General features: G+C 45.3%; 1 protein-coding gene across 1 annotated transcript in view; it reads left to right on the top strand.

Moving 5' to 3' along the window:
• Nucleotides 1–8113: 8113 nt before the first annotated feature.
• Nucleotides 8114–12421, top strand: part of LOC133382000 (uncharacterized) — a 28859-nt gene continuing 24551 nt past the window's right edge. The window contains exons 1-3 of the mRNA XM_061621641.1: nt 8114–8200; nt 8315–8610; nt 9537–9543. Of these exons, the coding sequence (XP_061477625.1) occupies nt 8114–8200; nt 8315–8610; nt 9537–9543 (390 nt within the window). The remainder of the gene's footprint in view (nt 8201–8314; nt 8611–9536; nt 9544–12421) is intronic.

The raw sequence follows: 12421 nt of genomic DNA, 5'->3' as shown, positions 1-12421 counted from the left end.
GATTCGATCCATGGGGGGGGGGTGGCGAAAAAAATTCATAATTTTTAACGTAAATGCTTATGTGAATGATCACAGTGTTCCACGTGCTTTTTTTCCTATTTACATATCAATGAGGCAGATAATCGCCTTTGAGTCTGTCTCTTGTGTTGGGCTAACTGATTCCCCTCCTTTCTCTATTCACTGTTCTTGAATAGTTTGTCAGCAGCAGCAGCACCACTAGTATCACCCTGTATTTTTATTCACACACACACATTAAGCACACAGAGAGAGCGAGAGAGCGAGAGAGCCCTTGATGAGCTGAGGACAGCAGCAATGAAAGTGGAGCAGGTTGTGTGGGTCAGTCTGTCTCATCATCATAATGTTTCTTGCACAAGAGGATGGAGATTCAGAATACTCTGAGCTGTCTTTTTGGAAAAACATGAAATTGCAGGATGATTTGACAATTAGCATTAATGGCGCATATTGCTTAGGGCAGGGCAGGAAGCCAATTTTTTTGCGTTATGTGGCGATAATGCGGTTTTTTTGGTAATGTATAATAGACAAATGACAATCGTTATCACACCTACACTGTTACGAATGCAGCAACTTTGAGGAAATTATGAAGATAACTAGGTAAAATAAGAGGAAAAAATTGGGGGGGAAATGTGTGCCAATTGCATCCACGGCTACAAACTCCATGCTAATTACAGCTGCAGCCCACCACAAGAAATCAGTGCTGGTCCGAAAAGATAGTGTTCTGTTGAATTCAGTTGGAATCTGGTACTAAGTCTGATTTAGCAGATATTCTTCTCCATCCCTAGCTACCAGTCATGACAGCTGTCTACTAGCAGCTACTTTGCAGTTGCTGGGGAATTACAGTGGGAGGGGGTTATTGCCTTTATGTCCAGATTGTGGGTTTTTCATAGACATCTGGTTGGTAGGGTTGCCAGGTCGGAAGCATTGCAAATCCTGGGATTTCAGGGGCAGGCCCTAGTGAAGTCACGGGCAGGTCCTGGAGCCAGCTGCATCCCATCAGGGGGGCACAGTGGAATGTCCTCCTCCTCGCCCCCAGAATTGAATGCAGCTGTCTCCAAAGCCAGTGGCATGACAATGGTCCCAAATCTCTGATTTGGCCCCGTTGCCATACCCCACACCTCAGTGCCAACTGCATTCAACAGGTGGGGTGAGGAGGCACCTCCTCCTTGCCCTGCCAATTGAATGCAGCCAACTGTGAAGCAGGGGTGCGCATCAACAGCCCCAAATCTCCTTGGGTGAAGGGAGATTTGGGACCATTATCATGCCCCTCAGCCAACCAGAAACCTTGGGGTGCCTTGCCCAGAGACCCATGGAGTACCCCCAAAAAACAGAATCTCCAGGTGAAACCTGAAAACCTGGCAATGCTACACATTGGCTAATATGGATAACAGGTTGGTGGCCTAGATTACCCTTTGGTCTGATTCAGCAGGGCTGTTTTTATACTTAATTGCACGTAAAGGCAGATTATAGCATCTGTTCCAGGCAGGAGCAAATCAACCCTTGTAAAGTTGATCTTAAGTCGGCCCTTTTGAAGTTGCTTATGCAGTTGTGCTGCCATAGACAGAAGTCAAACTGGATAGAGCTTTCGGAACATCCTCACACACATTTAGGATGGCTTGTGATGGTATACCAAAAGCCAATTAATCCTATTGCAGCACAAGCACACAGCCGTGGGCTAACGCAGCATAAATTGGCTGCATCTAGGGCTGGGCAAATTTGTCGATTTCAGTTTCTCATTTTTCTAGTCAAGTTCAGTTTTCCTTATTTTGACAAGTTTGTGAATTTTTTTAAAGCCCTCATGAAAATTAATCAGCATCTTAGTGTGACTTTCTCCTAACATGCACATTTTTGGAGAATTGCATTGCAAAATTCAGAGATGTATGAACTTCTTAAGAAGTCTGTGTTATGGTTTATATATTGTTTTGAAAAGTGTGATTTGATAGGTTCACCTTTAAACATGAACTGAATCAAATTTCTCCTCCATCCCTATCTGTATGATGCCTTACTACATTTTCCAGCAGCAACAGAGCATGGCAGAATGTTTCAGGCCAGCACGGTGTTAGCAGTTTTTACAAGTTTTACAGCACTGTAATCTAGTAAATGAGAACCAGTGTGGTGTAGTGGTCAAGGTGTTGGACTACAACCTGGGAGAGCAGGGTGCAAATCCCCACATAAGTCAGAATTGACTTGAAGGCAGTCCATTTCATTTTCAATCTAGTAAACACACACTCCTTTCAGGTAGTAGTAGTTGCTGGTATATCATCTCAAGGACACAGGAAGAGCTAGGCTCAAAAGACAAGCTGTTTCATTGTTGCTGTATTGAACCAGCCCATTTTCCTGGATTTCCCAGACAGTTTATAACAATAAATAGTTCCTGCTTAAGCACTGGAATGTCTCCGGTTGTTCTGCTGTTCCCACACTACTGGTTAAAAGCCATGGCTGTCATGGGTTGAAATGAATTGACTTTAGACCTGTTGCTTTTTAGATAGCTTACATCCAAGTAAGCAGGCTGCTTACTAGGGTTACAGGTCATGAGCCTTATGCATGTTTACTCAGAAGTCCCACAGAGTTCTCAAGGTGACTTAAATATGAGCAAGATTGCTGAGGATTTGCTATTTATTATTCATGTTTATATTCTGCCACACATTTTTTAAAGAAATCCCTCAGGATGGCTTACAATATATAAACACAATAAAAGATATAGTTACATCAATAACATTTCACTTATTAACAACAGAAAAGCCCAAGTGTAATAAAACCATAGTAGTTTTATTACTGGGCTCCTGCTGGGAGAAAGGGCGGGATATAAATAAAATAATAAATAATAAAATAAATAGTTACAGAATTTTCTACTCCAACCACAATAGGATCTGAAGAGGGTGGGGATTTATCTTCCACATGCTTGCTGAAGCAAAAGAGTGTTCACTAATTTTGAGGACCATAACTGAGCAGGCCCATCAAGCATCACTTGGGAATGCCGGGCCTGGCAACCAAGAGGTCTTCTGTATCTTTAAAAGTTGTGCAGGGGAAAGGGAGAATTCCACCTTGTGGTTTTTCCCATTGCAGTGTTGCAAGAACACCTGCACTTGGCTGACTTTCTCTTCTCCTAAAGATACAGGATCAGTCTCAGGTCAGGAACCTGGCAACCCTAGTACTAACCCAATCCACTGATAATAGGAAAAGTTTAGAACAATATGGCTCCACTCCGCCCCACACACTTGCATGTGATTTTCTTCAATGGTTTTTAGTGGGCAGGTGAATCATCGCTTTCAGCTACTCCCCTTTCTCTACCCACTAACTCTCCCATCAATTCCATTTGTTTCCGGTGGTTTATCTAGCAACTTCCAACTGCTCTGTCCTTCCCCCTTCACAGTTTGCTTCAGCCCTCCCTTCTTTTCTCCCTTTCTCCCCAAATAAACTTCCTTCACTCCTTGTAACAAGTGATAAATTGCCATTAGATTTTATAATTCTTTCTCAAAAAGTCACCTCAAAATATAGATATTAATATCGATATTTTAAAGAAAATATTGGTATTGATATTTTGAGAAAATATTGATGTTGGTATTGATATTTTCTTTACAATACTGATATATTTGTTTTTCCAGTGGGGAAAAAAGCAAGGGGCAGCAGAGAAGGTGAGGGCAGATTACTCCACTTCTTTTCAGCCACTGAACTTCAGGAAGTGGTGGGAGCAGAAGGGAGTGGAAATACTGCACAGGTCAAAAATATTTGCACATGCCCAGTAACTGAGCAACCGGAGGGAGTAAAAATGTAAAATTTGAGGGCAGGGCCACAAGGAAAGAGCAACACTAATCCTTCCTAGAGGAACACCTACTTGTGTGAATGGAAAACAACGGATTTGAAGCTACCTTTGGGCATAAAGTGTGGACCTTGCAAACCTATTATGATGGCAAAAACAGTGTATTTGCTACGAAGCCCTAAGATCAACAGAATTTACTCCCATATCAGTGAGTTTAGGATTGCAGCCTTATGGGCAGAGCAATCCTATACTGCAGTTACACAGGGATAGAGATTGTCTGTTGCTCTGGCTACTGACAAATTTTATGTGCTCAGCCCAGGACAGAAGAGGGAAAACATGACAGAAAGGCAAATTTAAGATTCCAGCCACACACCTAGCCTGGAAGTACCTTGCCTGAATGCCCAGTAGGGGTTTGAGAAAGAGTGAGAGAGAAGAGGGAGTGGTGCCATCTGAATGCTCTGCAGCACTCATGCCACAGCCTTCCTTTGAGAAGGAAGGGGGAGATTGCAGTGGTTCTGTGACCACACTCATTCCTTCCCTTTTGGGGGCTACAGTGGAATTCCATTTGTACAGTGGCTGGTTTTGTTCCATGCATCCAGGACATGGCCCTCCTCTACACCAAAAGAGAACAGGAATGTTTGGTCAAAAATGGCTGGACTAACCTTGTGAATGGGGGACACTGCTCCCTGTTGCTGGGCGGAGATAAAGTAATACAGTTGCAGAAAGAAAAGGTATTCACATGTAGCTGTGTGTGTGAGAGAGAGAGGGGGGGACACACATTTATTTATTTATTTATTTATTAAATATTTGATTTATATCCCACCCTTCCTCCCAGCAGGAGCCCAGAGAGGCAAACAAAAGCTCTAAAAACACATCAAAACATCATAAAACCACCATAAAATACATTAAAACAAAACAACCTTTAAAACATTTTTTAAAGCTTTAAAAACATCTTTAAAAAGGGTTAAAAACATTTTTTTTAAATGAAACATATTAAAAGCAATTCCAACACAGATGTAGACTGGGATAGGTCTCAACTTAAAAGGCTTGTTGAAAGAGGAAAGTCTTCAAAAGGTGCCGAAAAGATAGCAGAGATGGCGCCTGCCTAATATTTAAGGGGAGGGAATTCTACAGGGTAGGTGCCACCACACTAAAGGTCCTTTTCCTATGTTGTGCAGAACGAACCTCCTGATAAGATGGTATCTGCAGGAGGCCCTCACCTGCAGAGCGCAGTGATCGGCTGGGTATATAAGGGTAAGACGGTCTTTCAGGTATCCTGGTCCCAAGCTGTATGGGGCTTTGTACACCAAAACTAGAACCTTGAACTTGGCCCGGCAGCAAATGGGCAGCCAGTACAATTCTTTCAGCAGCGGGGTGACATGTTGGCAATATCCTGCCCCAGTGAGCAGTCTCACCACCACTTTTTGCACCAGCTGCAGCTTCAGACCAACCTCAAGCGCAGCCCCACATACAGCTCATTACAGTAATCCAGCCTGGAGGTTACCAGTGCATGGACAACAGTGGTCAGGCTATCCTGGTCCAGAAACAGCCACAGCTGTCTTACCAGCTGAAGCTGGTAAAAGGCACTCCTAGCTACTGAGGTCACCTGGGCCTCTAGCGACAAAGATGGATCCAGGAACACTCCCAGACTATGGACCTGCTCTTCCAGAGGGAGTACGACCCCATCCAAAGCAGGCAACTGACCAATTGTCTGAACTTGGGAACCACCAGCCCACAGTGCCTTTGTCTTGCTAGGATTCAGACTCAGTTTATTGGCCCTCATCCAGCCCACCACCGAGTCCAGGCAGTGGTCAAGGGCTTGCACGGCCTCTCTCGATTCCGATGTTACGGAGATATAAAGCTGGGTATTGTCAGCATACTGCTGACACCTTGCCCCAAAGCTCCTGATGACTGCTCCCAAGGGCTTCATATAGATGTTAAACAGCATGGGGAACAAGATGGTACCCTGCGGCACTCCACAGCACAACTGCCAGGGGGCCAAAAGACAGTCACCCAATGCTATTCTCTGAGAGCAACCCTGGAGATAGGATTGGAACCACTGTAAAACAGTGCCTCCAATACGCATCTCACCAAGTTGGCCCAGAAGTATACCATGGTCAATGGTATCAAAAGCAGCTGAGAGATCAAGTAAGAATCATAGGGTCCCCCTGTCCTTCTCCCGATAAAGGGTGACCAAGGCCGATTCATTCCCATAACCAGGCCTGAACCCAGACTGGGATGGGTCAAGATAATCTGTTTCATCCAAGAGTACTTGCAACTGCTGTGCCACAACCCTCTTGATCACCTTCCCTAAAGAGGGGGTATTTGCAACCAGTCGGTAGTTGTCACAAACCAATGTGTCCAGGATGGGCTTTTTCAGGAGTGATCGGATCACCGCCTCTTTCAAGGTGGCTGAAACCACTCGCTCCCACAATGATGCATTGACCACACCCTGGATCCACTCAGTCAAATCCCCTTGGCAAGTTTTAATAAGCCCAGAAGGGCAAGGATAGAGAGGACACGTTGCTGGCCGCATCATGGCAAGCACCTTATCTACATCATCAGGCCGCATCAACTGAAACTGTTCCCAAGAAGTTGCAGCGGACACTGGATACCTCATTGGGGACCACAATAGATGTGGATGGGGCATCAAGACCTCTACAGAGGCGAGCAACGTTATCCTTACAGTGCCTTGTGAACAATTCACAGTGGGCCTCCAAAGAATCTAAAACTCCATTTCCTGGAGCTGATGTCAACAGACCCCTGATGATACGGAAAAGCTCCACTGGACGGCTACTTGAGGATGCGATGGAGGCAGAGAAGTGGGCCTTCTTCGCTGCCCTCACCACCACACAGTAGGCACGGTTATGATGTTTTACTCATGCCCGATCAGCCTCACAGCACGTCTTTTGCCACTTGCGCTCTAGCTGTCATCCATGTTTCATTGCCCTTAGCTCACTGGTGTACCAAGGTGCAAACCAGGCTCCACAATGCCGGAGAGGGCGCTCGGGGGCAACTATGTCGAGAGCCTAACGCGCCTCTCTGTTCCACAGCATGATAAGGGCTTCGCTCTATCTACTGGGAACTCCCCCAGGGCATTCAGGAATCCTGAGGATTCCATTAGGCTCCGGGGGCAGACCATCTTAATCTGTCCACCACCCCTGCAGGGAAGGATTGGAGCCATAAGTCTAAACATCACCAGGAAGTGATCTGACCATGACAATGGGGTGACATCCACACACCCCCATCTCCAGACCACCCCTTCCTCCATCTGGAGCAAAAACCAAGCCGAGAGTGTGCCCTGCCCCATGCGTTAGGCCAGTCACAACTTGAGACATGGTTGTCATGGAGGCCATGAAGTCCCGAGCCGGAACACTAGAGGCAGCCTCAGCATGGACATTGAAATCACCCAGCACTATTGTTCTGGGCTCCTCCAACACCACAGCCGAGACGGCCTCTCCTAGCTCGGTCAGAGAAGCTGCCAGGCAGAAGGGTGGATGGTACACCAGCAGCAACCCTAGTTTACTGTCTCCTTGGCCCGACACCAGGTGCAGGCCCTCACAGCCAGCTCCAGGACAGAGTGGTTTCCTGGTGACAGAGATGGAAGTTCTGTAGATCACAGCAATTCCTCCCCCCTCTGTTCCTGCAGCCTGTGCTGGTGTTGCACCGAGTATCCAGGTGGGCAAAGCTGGGTCAGATCCACTCCTCCAAGCTCACCTACCCAAGTCTCGGTAATGCACACCAAATCAGCACCTTCATCCACAATCAAATCATGGATGACAGTGGTCTTATTGTGTACTGATCTGGCGTTAAACAACAACACACACAGGCCAGTGGACACAGCAGATGAGCAACAAGGAACCCATCCATGAGAGTGGCAGCAAGGAACAAGGCGCAGATAGCCTTGCCCTCGTCTTCTGTGGTAATTCAGCACATACAGAGGTATGAGGTCATCCAAACGGAGCGGGATAATCCAGGTTTTCCATATCCGCTGTGTCATCCGAGAGTCCTCACTTGCCCCTTTTAAAAACACGCTTTTTTCTGGCCGCACACGCAGCTGGAAGATGCGGCATTCTTCTCGCTTTTTTCCGAGCTCCGCCCCTGACACAACCCACTATCATCCAATTGGTGGGGAAAATATGACGTGTGCTCCTCTCTCCCCTTCCACCTTGATCAGTTATGCGCATGCGCTTTAACGTGATATGTGTTTCCCATTCAAGTTTACCCATCTTGCTGCTGCTTCCACAAATGTGCTTGCATTGATTTGCGCTATTATGCAAAACGGAACTATTCTTCTGCCTGGTTAAACTGCTTTTGATATACACACAGTATGATCGGATGGCGAGAGCATGTTCCTTTGCTGTCACCCTCATCCTCAGCGCTACTGCCACCCCACCTGCACTCTACCAGCCTCTGTCTTTTTGTGTATATTTGATTCAGCAACGTTAACTGCGGTATCCGCAAACATCGCCGTTACCACCTCCTCCTGCTCAGCGCCCCCTCCCTCCGCGCCCAGTCCCCTCACCGCCACCCCCACAGGTCCCAGCTTGCTTCCCATCCCGGGATGCTACTCCTGCAAAGAGCTTGCAAAGACAGCTTCCGCCCCAGCTGCTGCTGCTCCGTCATCCACCCTTCCTCCTGCCTGATCCATGCCAGGACTTGCAAGCAGCTGCCGGCTCGGAGCCCCGCACTTTCGTTATCATTGCGGGCAGCTGGAGAGGCGCCAGAGCAACCCAGCCTCCAAGCCGCCACCGCAATCCCTCCTCTCCCCTCTCCGTTGTCATCACGCCCCCTCCACTCCCCAAGAAAAGGGGAGAGCTGGCTCCGCAGCCCTCGTGAGGACTCCCCCATCCCCACTCTGCCTCCCGATGGAACCCCCAGGGGGGGGGGTGGAAAGATGCAATGGCAGGCAATCACTTCTCTCTCCACTACCAACCAACCTTAACTGCGGTATCTGCTTCTGCGCAAAAGCGTATTTCTGCATCTGCGCAGTATATCCAATTTTTTGGAGAAATAAGTGCAATTGCCAGTGTGTATATGCATAAAGGCAGAAAAGCATACATTTGTTTAAGCATAATATAGCAAATACAAACAAGAAAGGGGCTGCTGGTCGGTTTCACACCTGCCTCTGGGAAGCTTTGTCAATTTCATCCTACTTGCTGGGGTTTTTGTTTCAGATCATTTCCCCTGGGAAAGAAAGGGAGAAGGGGGTGTGACACTTTCTTGCTCTATTGTTCTCCAGTCTCTATGGTTCCGGGCGGAGGGGACGCTGTAGCAAACCACTCATATGCAGGGCAGGAAATGCCCATTATTTTGTCACACATTTTGCAGTCGTCTGGATGAGCCATCAAGGCATACAGCACTTGTACGCTACAGCAACATGTCTCAAGCTATATATAGGACTTTAATGATTAAAAAACATCACTTTAAATTGTGCTCAGAAATGGACCAGAAGTCGGTGAAATGATTTTAACAACTGATGAGATATGTTTCATCTGACCAGTCCCAATCAACAATCTAGTGGCTATGTTCCTCTGAACCAAGTGAACTTTTTCAAGTAGTCTTTAAAGGCAGGCTCATGTTCTACAACACATTGTAGTATTCTGTTCTGAGTTTGCTAAAGTATAGATAACTATGGCCATGCTATCTCTGTCCGAGAGGGATCACAGCTGGTGTGCATGCCATAACTGATGAAAAAGGTGCTTCGTGCCACGAATGCCACATTAGTCTACCTATGCCCTCTGTCTTTCTTTACTTTTAGGTCTGGAGTGAGGAACCTGGTGCTTTCCAGATGTTGCTAGACTCCAGGCCCCATGAACACCAGCCATTGTGACCAAATGGTCACGGATTATGGGTGCTATTGTCCAACAACATCTGGAAACTGTTCTTATTAGTGGGACCTGCAACAAAATGTTGCAGTGTATCCCCACCCCCTAAGCAGAGTACTTGTTTTATAGCTCCACCTAGCCTCTTGGAGTAGGGGGTCAGTTTCAGGAGCAGGGAAGAGATAATGACACTTTTCTCTACACCTGAGTATTTCACTCATTTTAAGGTTCTAAAATGTGTGGGGAGCCTTCACAAGTATAGGAGGCTCCCCAGTTCAGGGCTTTGCACTCCAAACTTGTGGAGGGTGACTGGAATGGCAACGGAGGCAGAGCTAGTTCATTTGTCCCCACTGCCTCCCCTCATGTGTTTACTTAACCCTGAAGAAGAACGTCTGAAGAGGGCTACATTTGCCAGACTTCTGATTTCTTTAGACACCCTAGGCCATCAACATTCTTTAAATTCATTCTGATTGCCATCATGGAGGTTTTGGCCTTTGTTGTCTGTAATGCCATTTTCTATGTAGACATACCTACCTGATGTCTGTGTGGCCCCATTTCACTTCCAGACTAGTAGACACACACAGCCACCTGACTTCACTATTAGAATTATATTCATGAATTGTCAAGTCCTTAATAACATGCTGGTTAGGAAAATTGCTGATTAGTCCAGAATTGTAGGCTTATTAATAACACTTAATAAGTGTTGGCACTGAGATTATGGGACCAGGTCCAAATAAATGAGACATTTTAAAAACAAAGCAAGCTTTGACTAGTGCAGAATTTTATTAGAAAAAATAAAGTAAGCATTCACCAGGGCTGCAATACTATGCACACTTATGGGCAAACCCCACTGATAGTAGTAGAACCTACTTCCAGCTCTGAGGAAACTTGCACAGAATTGAACTGCACAGTTATGTTCTTTAAAAAAATACAAATTCTCTGCCAAGAAAACTTGAATTCTGTAACCTGTATAAATTATACAGGAGCAGTTAACTTTCCCCATATAATGGTTTCCTAATTAAAATTACACCCCCAGCTGCTATTTGCCCTGTAGAGCAAAACATATTGACATCAATGTAGGATATTGTTATGAAGTTTCCAGAAGACTTATGTGAATCTCAGTGTGGGTCACCCTGAGGGCTGAGGAAATATTTGGCTAGAATCTCCAGTTTGACAAAAGAGTGTAGAGCTGGTGATGTCCTGGTCAGGAATCTCCAGGGGAACTAAGAAGGCTTGATGATGGTGAGTAGAGAGATGACTCTTGTCCCCACCCTGCAGCCAGGAGAAGGGTAAAGTGTTTGTGCATGTAAAGAACAATAGGGTTGAGCAAAGGTGACCTCCTAAAATTATTTCCACTTATTTGGGGGTGTCAGGGTGGTTCATGACAGATGCTCTTGGAGGTCACTGATTCATAGGGTTGCCATACGTCGTAGTCGACTTGGAGGCACATAACAACAAACAATTTGGGGGGGTACTAAATATTTTCCAAGGGAGAATTTATATCCACCACTAAGTTAGGATAATCTTGGGATTTTATTTATTTATCTAGAAAATTGGATGTAGAACTGACCCCAGGTGACCCAAAGGCACCCTCATGTCTAGCTTTACCTGAAAAAAACCTACTCTCTCCCCCAACCTTCTGCAGAGCTTTTCTTGGGCAGTACCACTTCAGGGTATAAACAAAAGAATGCTACATTTATAAACCATAGAAAGTGTTCTATTTCACTCCAAATCAACCCAGTGTGGAAACACATCACTTCAGCCTAATTATGGCAAAACTAAAGGTACAAGTTTATTAAAGGAACAGCAAGGAAGTCATGATTAGAATGAGACAGAAGGAGGCCAATAATATTGGTTGCAAAGAAAACAAGCACAATATTTAGCTTGTCTGAAGAATGAAACGCAGCTACAAACCACTTCTGCCTATCCAGGAGAGTAGGAAGTGTCCCAGAGCTTTGCCTCCTCTGCCAGAACCCACCAGTGAGACCCTGGAAAATGCAGGAGGTACATGCATGTGTTCCCATAGGGATGGAGAGGAAATTTAGTTTGAATGGATTTATACGCAGAATTTGACAGTTCTAATGATCTAAAATTTCTAATGGAGCTTTGCCCACATCACACTGCCTTTTGCATTGAGCGCCAACTTACAAATTGTTGTTTTTAGAAAAAGCCCAATAATTATATACAAAATTACACAAAACTATGTATATTCTTATACATATAATACATATAAAAGAGTCATCCTTTATACCCACCTGGTATATTTCTGCAGCATAATTTTATAAGTATTAACAAATTTATATATATATTCATACAGTTATACACTGTTGTGTATATTTGTTTGTGTACTGGTTACTTTAGAAAACCTGGAGTGTTTATGTGTAAAACGTGTATAATATTATAGGTATGTGTATAATATACGTATAATAATGCATATAAATATGCGAGAATTGTTTGTCGTTTTAGTGGAACTGTTAAAACCATCTAAGAGTTGCACCTAAACTATCTGAGGTGCTTCAGATACCTCTCTTTGGGGGACAGCAGGTCTTCTGCCTGCTAGTAGTATGAATGCTGTTCGTCTCCAGGTATGATCTTCTTGTACATTTTTATAAATAAATTAAATGTTACAAAACCAGTGGTCTCCCGACTAAAAGGAAGCCAAAATCCAGGTAATGCTGACCCTAGAACTTCTCACCAGTCATGGACGTAGGAAGGGTGTGAACCACCTGCTGCTTGAATATTGCCCCCCCCCCAAAGTGCTTGCAGAGTTGTTGTGGAAACAACAGCACAACCCAATCCTTTAAGCAGAAGCACTGTCCAT

Source organism: Rhineura floridana, chromosome 3 (genome assembly GCF_030035675.1).
Source record: "Rhineura floridana isolate rRhiFlo1 chromosome 3, rRhiFlo1.hap2, whole genome shotgun sequence".
Taxonomy (NCBI): Eukaryota; Metazoa; Chordata; class Lepidosauria; order Squamata; family Rhineuridae; genus Rhineura; species Rhineura floridana.
This window is presented reverse-complemented; position numbering and strand designations above follow the sequence as displayed.